The following is an 18,304-nucleotide window of genomic DNA, read 5'->3' as shown; positions in this document are numbered from 1 at the left end:
TTTTTTTTTAACCACTGCTCACTACTAATCTGAACCAACGTCTCCTTTCCTGTCCCTCAGTGGTCGCCATTTACGACTACAGCGCTGACAAGGAGGACGAGTTGAGTTTCATGGAGGGGTCAATCATTTACGTCATCAAGAAGAACGACGACGGCTGGTTCGAGGGCGTCTCCAACGGCGTCACTGGACTGTTCCCCGGCAACTATGTGGAGTCCATCATGCACTACGCCGACTGAAGGGACCTCGCAGTAACAGTAAAGTCTATTTATTCAGTCGTATCATAATCCACTGAGAGACCGACCGCCGCAATCTTGACTTCTGAGACGCATAGACATGACTGTATGATCTCCTTTTGATATGACACAATGTCCTTTCCCTTACTGATTGCAAATAAAATGGAAAGTGATATCTATTTAGTTTATTTTGGTGTTATATGGGCGGGTGGGTGACATTTATGGAATATGTAAAAAAAAAAAAAAAAAATGTTTCTAAAGAGTTGGACTGCACATGCTCATGCCGGTTGAACTCAAAGGCAATGGTCACACAGCTGAAGGATGTACGACATCATGCCTGGACAAAAGAAATTAACGATTCAGAACCGAATCCCATGTAAACGAGAGTATTTGGTTTGATGGAACAAATTAAATGTTTACCATGTCATGTGAACACCTTCAGTGGAAGTGTCTGTACTTTCCGTTGTATATAATGTGAGCTGCAGCCACTTGGGGTTCTGTAATGTGAATTCAGTGAATGTCGATTGTATGATACTTTTCACTAGTGGCACCCTCAGCGACTCCATACGGCTCATTCGTAAAAATAACATGGCCGGTTAATAATTTACAAATTTAAGTACTGCGTATGGTATTTTAAAGATGAACAATTACTCCTGAAAAATCAGTCTCGGCGTTAAAGCATGCAAACTTTTAAGAGATATAATGTAGTATTACATTTGCCATTATGCTTCCATTATGTTGTAAATGTATTCACCTTTTTAATTTTTATGACACTGTTGAAATCACTGAACTTTTTAGATTTGAAGTAAATTTCAGGCTTCCTTATGGTCTCTCAATGCCGATTTGCATTTCAATCATAAAAATGAAATGGAGTTTACTTTTTCATACATTTGGATCCGTTTGACGCAAGATAACGCATTCCATTTAGCATTTTAAGATTATGTCACGTCCCGGTTATTCATTTTATACTAATCCACATCAAATCTCTAGGATCCATTGGTAACTGGCAATAATGAACTGTGCTTCTGATAGACAGCAGATAGTGTGCAGCGATAATTAGGCTGGAATTGTCGTGCCTGACACTGCCATGCGACAATTCTGATGTAACGTAGACCAATAAACAACTCTGATACCTCCTCAGCCGTCACAAAGCAAAGATGACCTGCTCTGGGTTCAAGGAGCATGTTGAATGCTCTGAACATGAAATCCTCTGGGCTGCAAAGGTGTTTATATTTTAACTCAAAGTAAAATCAGCCAATCAATATCCGCTGTCACTCAGGTCTAGGAATCATCTTGACATTGTATTTTTTCTGTTGGACCTTGGACGTACCATCTAACATGAACTCATTTTTGACTGTTCAAACTGTTGACTGTATCATTTAAGGATTCTGCAGCCTACGCCTTCATATTTTACCAGTTTGCTTAAGAAATTTCCAATAAAAAAAAATAAATGTTCTGGCTCAATTTCATGGGTAGAAACATTAAAATCCTTCTGTCTGCCCTTCATTTGTATATATAATATGTTGATTGAAAAAGTAATGTACAGTCTTTTATAATAAACAATTCTATGTACAACATACATGTGTGGTCACTTCAAAATCAATCAAAATGGATTGAAGGCTTGGCTATTATAAACAAAAGCACAATTGTAGGTTTATTGTCATACATATGTCATTGTAGATGTTAAGGCCTTAGTTGTTACAAGACACTTTGCATTAAATAACATTTCACAAGTCAAAGACATGATTATTTGGCCTGTGAGGTGTGCACGGTTCTTGGTCAACGATAACGGATCTAAACAAACGCACCAATGACATTTTACTTCCATTGCGTTTGTAATTGCACCGATTTTGCAATCATGTCGCCACAGCTCGACGTCACCATGTGACAAACTGTCCGTTGAAGTTGAGAGGATGTTGCAGTTACAGTACTGAATGAAGTTGAATTGGATTGCCGTTGTCAGCGTCCTCCAATCATTGAAGTTTATAATATTTCCGTTTCCAATCATCGCTGTTGGTACCATTCAGGATATCGGAATCAAAGGATTAGCACTAAAAAACCAAGTGTATTTCTATATGGTATATTTTTTTTGGCAGAGAGAGAGAGAGACCCCTTCCATACTGGTTTGATTACTTGATAGTAATTGAGTGTTCATTTAGAGTTGGCGCTAAAACCAGCACCAGAGGTCCTTCCAAACCCGATTCCCATCTCGTCTCTCGTAGTTTCTCTCCGACCTTGGTATGTGCAAACACGGGCGGCAGAGTGAGTTCATTTCCACAGGTAGCTGCCTGAAGTGAAGCCCAGCACTGGTGGTTCACTTGTCTCTGGTAAGCACCATCTCAGTAAGACTGATGAGGGCGTCTCTCTCTGCCGACGGCCTGAGCCTGCTGATCTGCCTCACGGCCTCCTGGCCGTAGCGCTTGGCCAAGTACTCTGTCTGTTGCACGCCATCGCTCTAAAGCAGAACAAGAAGATGGGGGTGTTACGTTGCTTTACTTTTCACCATTTATGTTCTGTAAAAACCTTTTTTAACAGTCTGTGGTATCGGCAAAAGCTCCTTCTCTTAAACAACAGTTGGCCGCATACCCCGGATTGCATTTTGTGAATAGTATCCGCTTGAGTGGAGAACACCAAGTTGGACAACAAGCTCTCAAAAAGAGCACTGTACAAATTAAAACCCCCTCCTACAACAATAACTGAAAGTACACGTAGCTTAGGTTTTGGTCACACAATTACTTAACATATATCAGAGACCTTATTTTTTTGAGATAGTTTTTTTGAGAGATTGGTTCCCTGTATAAGACATTGTTATTGTACATCAGGGTAGTATAATAAACATGTCTTATACAGGAAACAAATATTTAGTCTAGTTAAGGTAGAATTGTGTTTCTGTAAAGCATTTAAAATCTTTCAATGTCTTACATTTCATGGATTTACCCTGCTAATTCTAAGTTGTTTTCAGTTTATTCTTGGTCTTTACCTGAAAGACGAACTTCCAGGCTTGTTCTATGTCTCCTTTTAAGCTGAAGCGCCTCATGATCATTGAATGGAGCTCAGGAAACTGAAGAGACAGAAAGAAATGAAGGTAAAGACTGACAGTAGACAGTGATGCACGTGTGTGTGTTGGAGTAACTTGATATATAGTAGATGTACAGTTTCTATAACCAACTATAAAATCCTGATGTTGATCTCACTTGTCGACAAGCAAACAGGACCGGCCCAGTGGCCAAGCCCAGTTTGAGATCTGCAGCCGAGGGCTTCCCCAGGTGGTTGGTTCCTGAGGTGAAGTCCAAGACGTCGTCCACCAGCTACGAGACGCAAACATTTCTTAGACACGAGTTTCATTTTACACACCATCATGTTCAATGGTACCTAGTAAGCCACTTGGTAAAGAGGGCTTAAAAACATTTAAGCAGAAACTGCAGAATTTACCTGAAATGCAATGCCTACATTCCTACCATACTGGTAGGCTATTTCATGAACCTCAGGGTCAGAATTTACCAGAACGGATACCTTGAATGAAAGAGAAAAGGTCGTCAACACTGACAAACATGAAGTGTAGCAACCAAGGGTTTTCTTCAACTGATATTTGTGGGGACAGAATGTACGTACTGCTTTACAACTGTTTGCAATAAGACTCGCTGTCTTCTTGAAAGTTTTCTCGAGGTAGTGTTTGAATCTCTCGTTCTCGTTCTCTTTTGAGCCCAGCTGCATAAATTCACCTAGACGCACATACATAGATTAGGGAGTTTGTTAATGGACCTATTAGCAGATGAGGGGTTCTGACAGTTTGAACAACTTTTGTTACAAGTTACAGCTTTCGTTAGGCTTCAAAAACAACAACCCGGATGCTAAGCATTGTGCTGCAGTGGACTGGTGCAGCAGCTAAACATATTTTAGACACCTAAAGAAAAATCTCTATCTGTCTAAGTGTTAGCAGATCTATACATTTATGCTTTCTTATAGGCCACCAGATTCATTTAACAAAAAGTAATTTTTACCTCGCAGAACACAGGAGTTGCTGGTCTACCGCTGCCTCCATTGATTATTTTAATTGTATTGTTGTGTGACTATGGTGTTTTTAAAATAGTTAGATACTAACAAAACTAACAAACCATCTAACCGATTGAGGCAGCGGTACACCAGCATATTGCATGTTCTGCTTGGTAACATAACTGTTTTGGTAAAAGGAGTCTGGTGGCTTTAAATAAGCCATAACAGCTTTAGGTCCCTGTTGGAAATGGCTGTCTGATGGCAAGGAGAAGCGGGGAAAGTATTCTTAATACAGTGTACATCTAAACGTTAGGTGGCTAAATATGTTGCTGCCCCGTCCACAGCAGGACATTGCCTAGCTTGTGTTGCATTACTCCTGCCTGCTTCTCCAAACTGGGAGCGTGCTGACCACGCGTTACGGAACTACCGGTAACCCTTTAAGCAGCTTTTGCTACAAGTTACAGCTTCCGATGTGCTTAAAAATGCTTCGTGCAGGTTTAGCTACAACTTTTATTAAGACGATTACTGAGTGACATGGAAAGATGCACGGTTGCTGTACCTCGTACCAGATCCTCAATCACCTGGGCGAACACTTTTACCACTGTGTTGTTACCAATGCGAGCCATGGCCATGGAGGCAACTGAGAGGATGAAGTCTCCAGCCAAGATGGCCTGGAAGGGAGAAAACAAATTATATTCATAAAAAAAACAATGACAATGTAGAAGTAGAAAATAGGAAGTGAGGGGAAAAGGAAAGGTTTTTGAGCCCTTACCTTTTTTTCACCCCACACTTCATTGATGGTACTCTTTCCTCTTCGTTTGTCTGATCCGTCTATGACGTCGTCATGCACCAAGCTGGCAGTGTGGATCATTTCTGTGATCATAGCTACGTGCCTCTGCCCTGGGATCAAATCTCTACAAAAGGACAAGGACAGATAACAGATTGCAGAAAGTGAGATGAAATAAAATGCTGGATTATGTTCCATATATTGACAAGTTATTGCAGGGTGTGGTGTTGCACCTCCCCTCTACAATGTATCATAGGTCACGTTGGGTTAGCAGTAGCAGTAAATGGTAAATTTGTTTTAGTTGGGGTGATCCAATTTTACCCGGATCTGTTGCTGTGGATGTTGAGAGCCCGGGCCATCAGGACAACTATCAACGGTCGGATGGCCTTGCCCTTTCCATCAAAGTAGTAGTCACATAGAGACTTCAGCTCTTCTTTGGATACAAATAGCTCCTGTGAGGCACAGTAATACAAATCCACGTCTTTTATTTCCATCTCAATCAACTACAGTCCAAGATAAACGTCTGCCAAACACAACATGACTGTAAAATGTCTTTTGTTCATTTCTAACCAATACCTATTTGAGATGACAACACTTAAGAGATGACTCTTAACCCCCCACTGCACTTTGCATTTACCTACATCCTGGACTATACACCTGCCCATTGCGCTTACCATATTTCTTTTTGCATATTCTGTACTCATACCATTCAACCTTTATTTTCTTATGTTAAACAGCTATTTTGTGTATATTTGTTTCTGTATTTGTTGTTTATTTCATATGATCAATGTGTTTGTTTGTTTGTTTTTGAATGCCCCAACCACCAAGACAAAATGCTTGCAAGTACTTTCTTGGCTCTAAACATTTGTTATTTAATTCAGATTGGGTGGCTCACTCACTGTCTCTTACTGAATGCATGTCAATGCAGCTGCGGGGGTCAAATCCAAGCCTCAAATCCTCTTGTCTCTAGATACTAACTGCCCTAATATTTGTTGTAAATTCCCATTATTGTATATGCAGTGACACATAGCAAGTACACTCTCTGTATTGAAAACGTACCTTTCTGATGTCATCATATAAATTAGTTAAATCTTTCTGGGCTAATGTGAAGGGGTCCTTCAGCTTCGCATCACTGTGTACAGTCTTTCTGCAACAGCGAGGCTGTAGTGTGGGATTCAGCAACCGTGACTTGTGTCTGGAGAGAAAGAAAAACAATATACAGTTACAGTGAAATACAGAAAGGCACAAAGTAATTACAAGGTGGAAAATTCTATTGAAAATGGCCTTTATCTTGATCACTGGGGTACAACATACTGTTCGTGTTGATTCTATTTACAAAGCCTATTTTTATTTACAATATGTAAGGGTGATAACAACCTTAGAATACTAATAAGGAATAATATTGGCTTATATGTATCAGTAATTTATTTGGATAGCCATTAGCTGTTACCGTGGCAACCACTACTCTCCCTGGAGTTCATAGCAAAAAAAAAAATTTCATTGGTATAATGTAAATCTTGCATTGCTTGATGTTTTATCAAAATTGCTAAAGTATGGCATGCTAAAACTGCCTGGTGGTGTAAGGTGACCATTATTATAATGTGTAAAAATGCAGTAAATAGTTTGTACAGTGCAAAGACTTTGGTTAAAAAAACTCACCTGGTGAGAGATGTAGTAAAGTTAGATTTGGCGTGTATCTGTGTTGGTAGTGGTGATGGTGTCCCCTGTAATAACATAGGACATAATATCCAAAGATTTTAGACCTTGTGTTTGTTATATTAGGCTACTTTTAAGCCAACAGAGTCAGCATTTCTTCCCAAGAATTGTATTCCTGTCAGCTTGGAGAAGTCTTTAAACAACAGACGCTCATTTTGGTAAATTGAATCACAAAAAGAAGTTCAAAAAATGAGGAGAGGGAATGGGGGGGTGGTAGTCTTTGACTCTTTTTAGCCTTTTGTAACTGTTTTATTATGGTTATTACAGTCAGCTCTATTTGCAAAGTATGTAAGTAGGCCTACACATATAAGAACTCTGTTTTTTTGTATTCTCAATGTACCTACACAATGTTCCAAACAAGCACCAACAAGCCGAACCAAGAGCTAAAAATGGCCAAATGTACAAAAACAAGTAATGAAAAATAGGTGTGTGTGTGTATATAAAAACCAACAATGACCAACAATACAATGTCAAGTCAGGTGTTCTATAGATAGTAAAAATGGGAGCAACAAACGTTTATCATTGACAAATGAATGAATGAAAGATCAAATCTAAATGAACAGGACCTTGACAACACATTTGTTAGACTCAAGGTAGACAGCTAGCCAAGTAAAGGAAAGTGATCGGAGTAACTAATCTGTAATATCATTATCAGGGGCAGGTCTTGACCTTTATCTGTGATTTCTGAATGAGCCAACAAACCCCTGCAACAAGTCGGTGGGTCTGCATTAAATTACGAAATACTGACAAAACACGAGACACTTTCGCGAAAGACAAAAGGCAGTTACATTACCAGGAAAACATACAGCTAGTAAAGGAATAAACCCGTTAGTGGAACATTACTACCATTCAGTGGATGGCTGACAAGTTGCCAGTGACCTTCCCGGGTTTGACAGTACACGATGATTATTTTTTTCTTAGTTAAGGACGGAATGTCCCGCCCTACTCTGGCTCTGATTGGCTTACCCTGACTTTCTAACCTTTACGCTAACCAATCCCACTCCTCTTGCCTAAACCTCACCAATCCAACCAAGGATGACACTGAGTAATAACCAATCAGAGAGAGATTAGGGTGTGTCAAGCGTTTCCTTGCTTTCGCCATCCTAGGAAAAAAATATGTAGTCCGGCGTCCCGCTAATTGTCAGTCGCAAACTCACCTCGTTCCCCAGCCCGGAGCTCCAGGTTCTCTGCCCCACGGAGGACGCAGCCCTGGCATTACAATGCCACAAGGTTTCAAACAAACTCGCGTTCGTACAGTTTGCACTCCACCTTCTGCACTGCCTCAACCACGGGCACGCCATGTTCTCAGGCGGTAAGGCGTCGGCACAGGATATATTTCAGCGGAACCGGAAGTTAATAACCTTGTTACGCACATAGACTGGTTCCGCATGATGTTAACGTTAGCCATATATGGTAGACAGAGTTCATATAAACATTCATGAATTCCTCGGAGATGACTTTATTATCAGGGAGGCAGTGGTAGATTTAAACACCGTTTTGTCTGTTTAAACTAAAGATAGGAAATTGTTTTCTTACGTATACGGAGAAATATGTCTTGTGTACCATTTGGGACTACTAGCTAGCTGGGTTGCTAACAGCTAACGTCAGAAAGCTGCAATGTAGTAGTAGTAGATAAATATTGCTGGTGTTTTCGATACAGTTTATTAATCTATTTTCTTGGATGTAATGCCGAATAAACCTAGCTTTTTATTCACACACTGCTGTTAAAAAAACTTCTAGGTTGAGTTTTAATTAGTGTCGATAAGTTTTTGCTTTAAAACTGAAAAACAAATTTCCTGAATTTAAGATCACAGTATCGTCATTTAAGATAACATTAAGCAGACCTACTTAATTTATACTCAATTTGAGGTGCTTGCACTTTGCGTGGTAATGCCACAATAAAAAAACACTACATGTCAGAGTGGAAAGGCTGTACTTGTTAGTCCACTACAGGTTCACTTAGGCTACTTGTTTCTTTGCAGGTTCAGATTTTACATACAACACATACGATCAAAACATGAAATATGATGCAGTTGTATAGATTAATTATTAGTACTGTGATATTATGTACTAGTAGTTTTAGGGAAGTACGGGATCAAGGTACTTCTTCCCCCATTGTGTGCACCAGCTGGAAATGATAGTACACATTTTCAAATCTACAACCATATGAGTGCTTTCAGCCTGGTTGCTGTGTCTGTGACATGAGGAGCCCCTGCACTCTGTTAGTTTTTGCTCTGGTAGTAGCATCCAGCTTCACATATGTACATGTTCTGGAGTCCTGCCAAAGTACTCACTATGACTGCAATAGTGATAGTCATGACAATAAGGGATCAAAGAGCAAGCTATCCCATCACACTGTTAAATCCAGGTGGAACATGAGTGTTTCAAACCTTATACAGGACCTGGATCAGTTCAGAGTGTCTTGCAAGAAGCTAATAGGTAAAATGTGATTTGTGTGTCTTTGAGTTTAGTAAAAAGAGTGTTTGCAGTAATAATGTCGCAATTCCATCCTTACGGTCCTCTGCAGAAGCATTCCCGATTGATGAGGTTGACGGCAACTTTGCTCGCTCTGTAAAGCAATGCATATTCTCCAAATCCAATCCAACCCCACTGAAAGACACGTTAAGACTAGCAGCAACTTCTAAGGTGATGTTACAGTATCATCGGCAGCACCGAAGAACAGTCTCAACAGTAAAGTGAAGTAATCAAATAAATCTGAATTTGTCTCCACAGGACGTCATTGAAGGGATTTTAGACTTGGACATGGCTGTAACCCAGTCAGATGATTTCCTACATTATGCCAGCGGGGGAAGCCTGCCATTAGGATCTGTACCACTTGCCCACAGATATGGAGGTCATCAGGTAATGATTCATTAGCTAATGGTATGCACTTATTGTATATAAACTTAAAAATAAAAACAGAAATTGCAACATATCAAGTTTCAAAAATAGATTATTTTTTTTCAAATACAATCAAGATAAAGTTTCTTTCATAAAATCACATCGGCTGTGGACACATGGGCTGAGCTGAGTAACGTGACATTTTTATACAGGTTCCTTAACCAAATAGCATTTTTTTAAAGATTATTTTTTGGGCATTTTAGGCCTTTATTTATATAGCAGAGCTGAAGATATTAAAGGGGAGAGAGAGGTGGAATGACATGAAGCAAAGGGTCACAGGGTGGAGTTGAACCCGCAGCCGCTGCGTCAAAGAGTAAACCTCAACATATGGGTGCCTGCTCTACCAGGTGAACAACCCAGGCACCCCAAATAGCATTTTTGGCCAGTAACATATGTATACAGCATAACTTCAACAGATCATTCATTAACTGAGGGCAAAATTAAACCAAAGAAAGTTTATTAGGAAAGTCAAAGAAACCTGGAAGTTTGTGTAAATTTCCTTTAAGATAATAATACCCGTGGACTTGAACAGTGGGTGACATTAAAATGTACTGTATGTATCTCCATCAGTTTGGCTACTGGGCAGGTCAGCTGGGCGATGGTCGTGCACATTCCCTTGGCCAGTATACCAACAGGTGAGAATTAGGTTCCTTGTGTATTCAAAGTACTTTGTTTTCAAGTTGCCTTGCCAATTTAAGATTACATTTTTATTCCTTAAAAAAAAATGACCCACAGAAAAGGCGAAGTATGGGAACTGCAGCTAAAAGGCTCTGGGAAGACACCTTATTCAAGGTATGTTTTTCAGCATACCCTTTTACTTTACTGTGTTTTTCTTACCTTTTTCCCCACTTGTTTCCCTTTGCCACATTCGGCAAAATTGCATGTCTGTGATACCAAATAGCAGCAGGAGGCAACTTTCTTTATCTGAAATTTCAATACAAATTTGAACATTTTAATGCAGGTCAGGAGATGGTCGGGCTGTGATCCGTTCTTCTGTAAGGGAGTTCCTGTGCAGTGAAGCCATGCATTTCCTTGGTGTTCCAACCAGTAGGGCTGCCAGGTGAGAGGGACAGGTGATGGATGAAAGACAACAAACAGGGTTAACATATCAAGGGATGTGTTTTTAATAAGCCTTAATATTTGTGCATTGGATTCATAGAACTTGTCCAGTTTCTTTGCAGTCAGCTAGACTATATACAGTAGTTTACAGCATTTACTTACACCAGGCACATCCCAACATTTGGTAAAAAAAAATAATTTTAAAAGTGTTTACCAGGCCCCAAATAATTCAGAACCTGGACATTTGTAGATTCCTCTACTTCCTATGATGACATTTTTAAGAACCCTGCAGAAGGCCAGTATCTGTATAAACATGTGTGTCAACATTAATTTGGCATTCAAATTGATAAGCCAAGATGAACTATCTTCTTAAAAATGTAATCCAGACAGGGGCAGAAATGGAAGAAATTAGTATCTGTTACTGATCTGATAATGCTTTGCTTTGTTTTAGTCTGGTTGTAAGTGACGAGCCGGTGATAAGGGATCAGTTCTACAGTGGCAATGTGAAGACAGAAAGAGGTTATTCATGCAAAAGTACTTCAAAAAATAGATCTTTACTAATGATCAATAACTTAATGTTTCATTATATTACATGTTATTTTGTTTTTTGTTTTTTGTCTTTTTACAGGAGCTGTTGTTCTCCGGTTAGCCAAGTCATGGTTTCGCATCGGATCTTTAGAAATTTTGGCTCAAAGTGGAGAGATAGAGCTCCTGAGGTGAGTCTGGTGATCTTTCAGGCTTCCTTCTCATTCCATGGCCTCTTGTTGCATACAGTATTCTTCATCTTGGAACATAATGCTATTGTTCTGTTGATCTTAGAATGCTGTTGAACTTTGTGATTGATGAACATTTTTCTTCAATCAATTCAGATGACCCAGATAAATATTTGGTGAGTTAGGTGAAGTTAGGCTCCCCAAATACAATTTACACGATCTTACCTTAGTCTAGAAAATAACAAAAATGAAGGTATTTGTCTTCCATTCATTATGTGAATTTGAGCTGGGCAATATATCAATATTATATCGATATCGAGACATGAGACTGGATATCATCTTAGATTTTGGATATCGTAATATGGCATAAGTGGGGTCTTTTCCTGGTTTTAAAGGTTGCATTACAGTAAAGTGATGTCATTTTCTAAACATACCAGACTGTTGTAACTATTCTATTATTGGCCTTTAACCACTTAAAAATTATACCCACATTACTGATAATCATTTATCAAAAATCTCATTGTGTAAATATTTTGTGAAAGCACCAATATAGTCAACACTACAATATCGTTGCGGTATCGATATTGAGGTATTTGGTCAAAAATATCATGATATTTGATTTTCTCCATATCGCCAAGCCTTAATAGTAATTAAGTTAACACATAATCTGAGTGAAATTGAAAATCCAGGAATACTGCCAGTGTGATTAGTAAAAGAGTATGCTGCGGTTACTGTGTCTGTGCCTGCTGTCCATTGTTTGTTCATGTTGTTTTCTGTTTTCTAGGTGTTTTATTCCACAGTAGTAAATGAAACAGCACGTCTAATCGCCCAGTGGATGTCGGTTGGGTTTGCCCACGGTGAGAAGATGTTCTGGCTGCACATTTTATCATTTTACCGTACCACCGCTTACCGATATATAATGTGTTCCCTCACAACAGGTGTGTGCAACACGGACAACTTCAGCCTCCTGTCTATCACCATCGATTACGGACCATTTGGCTTCATGGAGTCGTATAATCCCAGTGTGTACCATTACACATGTCTGTGTTTAACTAAAATAACAAAACGTTCCGTTCTTGTCAATACCAAACAAAACTTTAATGTTGCAGATTTTGTCCCCAACACATCTGACGATGAGGGCCGATACAGCATCGGAGCTCAGGCCGACGTCGGACTGTTCAATCTTGAGAAGCTCTTGATGGCTCTCAGCCCTGTGCTTTCTAAAAAACAGCACAAAGAGTAAGAACTCCATGACAACGGTTTATATTAAGGATGCCTTAAGTAATATGTGACTTGTATTAACCTGTTTGCCACCAATGCAGATTGCAACTAGACAACAAGATGTAGTTTAACTTCTACAAAACCCTTTGCACATTACTAACTTTAATGAAGAGATGCGTTTGCACTGTAGTAAATACAGAAGCAACATCACGCCAGTAAGTTGGTCAGCAACAGTGGTGGAATGTAACTAAGTACATACTCAGGTACTGTACTTAAGTACAAATTTGAGGTACTTGAACTTTACTTCCACTACATTCATCTGACATCTGACATCGTTTCTTTACAAATTAAGAAAAAAAAAAAAATTAAAATTAATTTACAAATTTTGCACACCAAAGCTTATGAAAACAAGTCCGGCTGAAAGGATTAGCCGAGTAAACATTTTGTTGATTGCCAGAACTGTTAAACTGAGGATTTTTTTGCATCGAGTACTTTTATTTTTATTATTTAAGTTAGTTTTCCTGATGATACTTACTTTTACTTATGTGATATTTTCACTGCAAGACCTTTACTTGTAACAGAGTAGTTCTACAGTGCCGGAATAGTACTTTTACTTAAGTAAAGGATCTGAATACTTCTTTCACCACTGGTCAGCAACCTTGTCAAACTGTAGTACAAATAAAGTGGTGCTCATAAGTTTATGAACCCATGCTAAATTTGACTAAAAAGAGAAATAAAAAAAAACATCTTTTGAAAATTGATCTTAATGTCTTAATTAAAGATATGGGAAACTCCAACCTTTAAGGACACCAATTTTCTTTGTGAATGAACAATGTATGGTAAATAAATAAACGTTCTTCCTTTAAATACAGGGGCATAAGTATACACCCCCCTATGTTAAATCCCCATAGAGACAGGCAGATTTTTATTTTTAAAGGCCAGTTATTTCAGGGATCCAGGAGACTATGCATCCTGATAAAGTTCCCTTGGCCTTTGGAAATAAAATAGCCCCATCATCACATATCCTTCACCATAGCTAGAGATTAGCATGGGATACTTTCCATGTGATTATCTCTCAATGCAAATCAAACCAGAAATTAGGCTAAAAATGAAATAACACCATGCCAATCTCTAAGTATGCATATTATATTTATTTACGATACATTATTTGTTCACAAAGAAAATTGGTCCTTAAAGGTTGGATTTTTCTAATTTATTTTAATTAAGGCATACAGATCAATTTCTAAAAAGATGATTTTTTTTATTCCTCATTTTAGTCAACTTTAGCATGGGTTCATTAACACTTATGAGCACCACTGTGCATCATATTCTTCTCTTTACCTGGATTTGGTTACCTTTGGATTTACTTGGCTTCTTATCTTTTTCCCAGGGCAAAAATTTGTTTAAAAGGATATGCTGATATTTACCAGAGGAGGTGAGCTCCATGTGAAATTATGATTTGTCCTTTCTTCATGTTGTTGTTAATGCTATGTCCAAGCAGCGAGAGTAATACTATATTGTTTTCAAGCCTTATTCATGCATGTATTTCAGGATTCATCAGTTATTTAAAGCTAAACTGGGCCTTCTAGGTGAAGAGGAGGATGATGGTTACCTCATTGCCTTCCTGCTTAAGGCAAGTCATTAACAATAAGTCGCATGGTTACTGTAAGAGACATTTTTACATAGTTTGTCTCAGTCTGCTACATTAATTTAATACCACTGGCCAATATCATTGGCTAGGTACACATTGGATTTTTAATTTGTATTTGTCTCCAGATGATGGAGGACACAAAATCAGACTTCACCATGATCTTCAGGCAGCTCAGTGAAGTTCCAGCCCAGCAGCTTCACAACAGGAACTTCACACAGGTAGAGCAGAAGCAGCATGGTGTTGGTGACATCTTTAACATCTGTACGGAGCACTCACAGCACTGCATGTCCAAGAAGTCATCTGGCAATGGGATATTGTGTTTCTTCTAATTAGGTCTTTAGAAAAGATAAGATAAGAAATCCATACACCGTCATCATTGCCATATTTAATATATATATATACACATACATACATGATTACATAAACAGATCTCTGTCTTATGTACACTATCTTACATGGACCAGCTCCTCCTGTATTGAGCCACTTTGGGAGCTCCTCCTCCAACTGCTTACAGATCCACACGGAGTGCACCGAGGGGCGACTGCATTGTCAAACTGCTTTTTCATTTAGGGCTACTCGTGGGTGGAACGCTATCCTAAGTCTGATTTTAAATTTTAAAATGTATGCCTCTTTTAAACTTAACTTAAAAAAGTGGCTAACAAGTAGTCAGCACTGTCAACATTAGTTTAGGCACTAAAAATGGCTGACATCTTGTCTCTCCTGCTCTGTCTGTCTGTTTTCTTTTGTGTGCTCTGCCTGTGTGTCTGTTTCACTATTGAATAGTTAGGGAAACAGTATGTTGCTTCTTATCATCCCAGTAATGATGTTTTTGTACATGTCCACCAAAATGTACGTATGTCTATGCTATTGTACCTTGTTTATCTGGTCTGACAGTTGTGTGTGACAGTTGATTGTACCCAACTGTTCTTGTTTTTATGTTGTTGATGTTAGTATGATCATCTTTTATTGTATAAGGCTAAATCTGAATTTATTATTGATATCTTAATTGTATTTAGATGTTTCTTAATCGTTTTCTTATTGTGCATTGTCCCTGATAAATAAACATGAAAAAAATAAATAGAGCAATAGAAGTAAAATCTAGGATGATTTAATGAGGATACATATGACTAAAGATACATGTATATGACAGTGTTGCAGATTAATCTCAATCTGTTTGAGTATAGAATTTGTGTTACAACATATGTTAAATTTATATTTTATGGCATCCTTTTCATTTTTTTTGTATTAGATGTGGGCTTTAGAGGATTTGTCGTCCCACAAACTCTTTTCTGATTGGCTCAACAAGTACTTGCTTCGGCTCAGTAGGTAAGGAAAAAGATGTAAAGAAATGTGATGAAACCCATTTTTTTCTAAAATGTTTACAAGGTCGTTCTTTTTTATTATTTTGAAAACATTTGCTATTATATACTCTCATTTCTATTTGACATCATTACTTTGTTTGTTTTTTTTGGATTATACCCAAATGGATTTAAAGGTTTGTTTTCTCATTTCAGACAACAAAATAATAGTGATTTGGATCGTCAACACAGGATGAAAAGTAAGTCACTAAAGCTAAAGTTGATTTACACATTTGACGTTTCAGAGGCAGTAAGAAGGAATTCAATTATACAGATTTCTGTAATGTACTGATATGTTTACCAGGGAACACTTTGTCTGACCGCCAACAATATCTTACAGATGTAAATCCGAGATACGTGCTGAGGAACTGGATGGCAGAGTCTTCTATAAGTAAAGCTGAGATGAATGATTTCTCTGAGGTGGGTGTATGAGGTTGAGCCGGGCGATTTAAAGTGCCATACCACTAATTGATCACATGTACCCGTAAAGTTAAATCTCACTTTTTTTTTCTCCTTACTTTCCTTACTTACTTACTATGACATTTTTTTATTGCATACTGTACTATGACTTTTGTGAAATATACTATAACTTTTTATGATTTTTTTCAACATACATTAATATGACCTTTTACTATTTTTTCGACATACTATACTATGACTTTTTTTGACATACTGTACTATACTCTGACGTACAGAGTATAGACTGGCATACTTATAACTTTTTTCGATATACTATATTTTTGATTATTTTATGACTTTTTTTGACATACATTACTATGATTATTTTTCAACATACTATACTATGACTTCTTTTTTTTGTATACTATACTATGACTTTTTATGACTTTTTTCAACATAATATACCAGGACTTTTTTGGACATACAATACTATGACTTTTTTTAACATACTATGAATTGTTTTGTATCAAATTACTATACTTTTCGACATTCTATACAATGACTTTTCATGACTTTTTCAAAATGTTATACTTTAGCCTTTTTTAACATATACTAGGACTTTTTTTCGATATACTATACTGACATTCTTTTCAACATACTATAGCATACTATGATCCTTGACTTTTTTCTTTTACTCTACCAGGACTTTTTTATAATATACTATGCCAACTTTTTAACATAGGATAGTATGACTTTATTACTCATAATATTAAATATTATAAAAGTATTACATTTTACCTCACAATTCCTGGATATTCCCCGTTACCTGGTGTCTTTCATTCTTCCCTCACTAGGTGGAGCTGCTGTACCATATACTGTCATTTCCCTTTGTTACACAAGAGACTGCAGAGGGAGCAGGCTATGCAGCAAGACCTCCCCTGTGGGCTAAGAGGTTAAAGGTCAGCTGTTCTTCTTGAAAGATTCTTGGATAGAGCAAGAACGCAAAAGTAAAGAAAAATTATAGCATACATAAGCTTTCATGTTCTCTCATGCTGGTGAAAAATATGTGGTCCACAATGTCAAGGTCATTGCTGTTAAATGTTCTTTTCTGCTAAGATTACCCACCATGTATGGATTGAGTGACCAATAAAAAATACTCTGTCTACTGAAGAATTAAACTAATTGTATTTTGACTGATTGGAAGTTCCAAACATCCTTTATTGACACAATAAATGTAAAGATGCTACAGTCTAGGCTGTCCTGTTGCCTTTCGCATCAAGTATGACATTTTACCCATTAACATAAGGTATGCACACAAAAAACAAGTTTGTTTTTTTACACAATCCAATAAAAATTGTTTTATTTAGCTTTATAGACATTTGACAGCTAATCGGGTACTCTGTATATCTGAAAGTGTTTTATAGTATTTACAGCCATCCATTTAAACCAGACAATATATACAATCCTATAAAGATGTCTGAATTATGATGAGAGCATTATATTTTTGATGTCATACAAAACAAGCTACACCTCACATTTGTTACAACAGATTATGCATCATGTTTTCTTTCAGCAAGTTCTCAAACAACGTACAAAACAGATCTTGTATATAACTTTTTCTTTAAACTCTAGGGTTTTCGGAATATTTGAAATAAGGATGGATGGATCGGCATCCTGAAGAGATGTCTTATCTCTACTTTGGAGATGTTCAGTTTTGTTGTGATTGTAAAGACACTGACACTTGACTGATAATTTATGGTAAATGTCTTTTATAGGAAAAGGTTTTTATTGTTTTTATTATTACTGTTATTATAGTTATCGTACTGTCTTTTTTTTTTCTCTATACTGTATTCTTCTTGCTGAAAACTGCTGCTGGAAATTTAAATTTAAATTTTGCGGGAGTCATCCTAAAAGGAATAATAAAGATAAGTCTAAGTCTAAGAGTAGCTGTTTTGCTGAAGTCAAGACAAGGCCAATTAAGGGTTAAGTTGGTCGGTGTGCAGGCGCAGTTCGTACTATTTTTATATTCCACAAATTTCATGCTCAGGCTAATGAACACGCTTCTTGTTCATGGCCATCATCAGTTCTGACATGAAGTCTCCTCCACCACCACCACCACCACCTCCTCCTCCTCCTCCAGGCAGCGATGGTGTAGTTCTCGTTGGTGGAGCAGGAGGCATCTTCTTCACTGAGCCAGAAGGCCGCATCGCTGCTCCTGGGGCTGCAGCAGGTGGAGGTGGTGGAGGCGGCGGGGGTGCTCCAGCTCCTGTGAA

General features: G+C 38.0%; 4 protein-coding genes across 12 annotated transcripts in view; 2 read left to right on the top strand and 2 right to left on the bottom strand.

Annotated features, from left to right (window-relative positions):
• Positions 1-1,671, top strand: part of abi1a (abl-interactor 1a) — a 50,422-nt gene extending 48,751 nt beyond the window's left edge. For all 6 annotated transcript variants that reach the window (XM_032504307.1, XM_032504308.1, XM_032504303.1 and 3 more), the window contains one exon: positions 61-1,671. In XM_032504307.1, coding sequence (XP_032360198.1) covers positions 61-236 — 176 coding nt within the window. In that variant the 3' untranslated portion in view covers positions 237-1,671. The remainder of the gene's footprint in view (positions 1-60) is intronic.
• Positions 1,672-1,862: 191 nt separating this feature from the next.
• pdss1 (prenyl (decaprenyl) diphosphate synthase, subunit 1) lies at positions 1,863-8,085 on the bottom strand. Of its 2 annotated transcripts, XM_032504313.1 has the most exons (11): positions 7,887-8,085; positions 6,673-6,737; positions 6,073-6,208; positions 5,335-5,465; positions 4,999-5,140; positions 4,786-4,897; positions 3,846-3,955; positions 3,666-3,746; positions 3,428-3,541; positions 3,214-3,294; positions 1,863-2,688 (listed from the first exon to the last, which is right to left on the bottom strand). In XM_032504313.1, the coding sequence occupies exons 1-11, from the start codon at positions 8,028-8,030 to the stop codon at positions 2,548-2,550; spliced, it is 1,257 nt and encodes a 418-aa protein (XP_032360204.1). In that variant the 5' UTR covers positions 8,031-8,085; the 3' UTR covers positions 1,863-2,547. The 2 variants fall into 2 exon arrangements, with proteins under 2 accessions (XP_032360204.1, XP_032360205.1); XM_032504314.1 differs by lacking the exon at positions 6,673-6,737 and having other exon boundaries at positions 2,444-2,688; positions 7,887-8,070.
• LOC116672444 (protein adenylyltransferase SelO) lies at positions 8,084-17,355 on the top strand. 2 transcript variants are annotated; one of them, XM_032504301.1, is made up of 20 exons: positions 8,084-8,616; positions 8,659-9,168; positions 9,257-9,375; positions 9,463-9,591; positions 10,201-10,265; positions 10,366-10,422; positions 10,592-10,690; positions 11,141-11,208; positions 11,318-11,405; positions 11,509-11,578; positions 12,187-12,259; positions 12,341-12,424; positions 12,512-12,641; positions 14,014-14,058; positions 14,175-14,256; positions 14,400-14,492; positions 15,524-15,600; positions 15,789-15,832; positions 15,973-16,052; positions 16,886-17,355. In XM_032504301.1, exons 2-20 carry the CDS (start codon positions 8,931-8,933, stop codon positions 17,006-17,008), a joined length of 1,764 nt encoding a protein of 587 aa, XP_032360192.1. In that variant the 5' UTR covers positions 8,084-8,616; positions 8,659-8,930; the 3' UTR covers positions 17,009-17,355. The 2 variants fall into 2 exon arrangements, with proteins under 2 accessions (XP_032360192.1, XP_032360191.1); XM_032504300.1 differs by having other exon boundaries at positions 8,084-9,168.
• A 102-nt stretch (positions 17,356-17,457) lies between these two features.
• apbb1ip (amyloid beta (A4) precursor protein-binding, family B, member 1 interacting protein) overlaps positions 17,458-18,304 on the bottom strand; it is a 25,325-nt gene continuing 24,478 nt past the window's right edge. Inside the window, exons 14-15 of one of the 2 annotated variants that reach the window (XR_004327552.1) lie at positions 17,975-18,304; positions 17,458-17,763 (exon numbers count right to left, since the gene is read on the bottom strand). The exon at positions 17,975-18,304 is cut by the window's right edge and continues 387 nt beyond it. Coding sequence is in view for 1 of the 2 variants with exons in the window: in XM_032504299.1 (XP_032360190.1) it covers positions 18,080-18,304 (225 nt within the window). In the remaining variant the exon portion in view is untranslated. Of the gene's footprint in view, positions 17,764-17,852 lie in introns of those variants that run through there. The other variant, XM_032504299.1, reaches the window with a different exon arrangement.

This window comes from Etheostoma spectabile, chromosome 22 (assembly GCF_008692095.1).
Source record: "Etheostoma spectabile isolate EspeVRDwgs_2016 chromosome 22, UIUC_Espe_1.0, whole genome shotgun sequence".
In the NCBI taxonomy this organism is placed as follows: Eukaryota; Metazoa; Chordata; class Actinopteri; order Perciformes; family Percidae; genus Etheostoma; species Etheostoma spectabile.
Note: the sequence above shows the minus strand (reverse complement) of the source record. Positions and strands in the feature narration are given on the sequence as shown.

What these genes read in the sequence shown, in the direction of transcription:
- pdss1 (XM_032504313.1), bottom strand. Translation starts at nt 8,030, where the DNA reads ATGGCGTGCCCGTGGTTGAGGCAGTGCAGAAGGTGGAGTGCAAACTGT. An exon ending in TTTACTACATCTCTCACCAG is followed by an intron (nt 6,209 to 6,672) that starts GTGAGTTTTTTT and finishes CTTTCTCTCCAG; the next exon opens with ACACAAGTCACGGTTGCTGA. An exon ending in ATGTAGGCATTGCATTTCAG is followed by an intron (nt 3,542 to 3,665) that starts GTAAATTCTGCA and finishes TGCGTCTCGTAG; the next exon opens with CTGGTGGACGACGTCTTGGA.
- LOC116672444 (XM_032504301.1), top strand. Translation starts at nt 8,931, where the DNA reads ATGAGGAGCCCCTGCACTCTGTTAGTTTTTGCTCTGGTAGTAGCATCC. An exon ending in CTTGGCCAGTATACCAACAG is followed by an intron (nt 10,266 to 10,365) that starts GTGAGAATTAGG and finishes AATGACCCACAG; the next exon opens with AAAAGGCGAAGTATGGGAAC. An exon ending in GCTGATATTTACCAGAGGAG is followed by an intron (nt 14,059 to 14,174) that starts GTGAGCTCCATG and finishes CATGTATTTCAG; the next exon opens with GATTCATCAGTTATTTAAAG.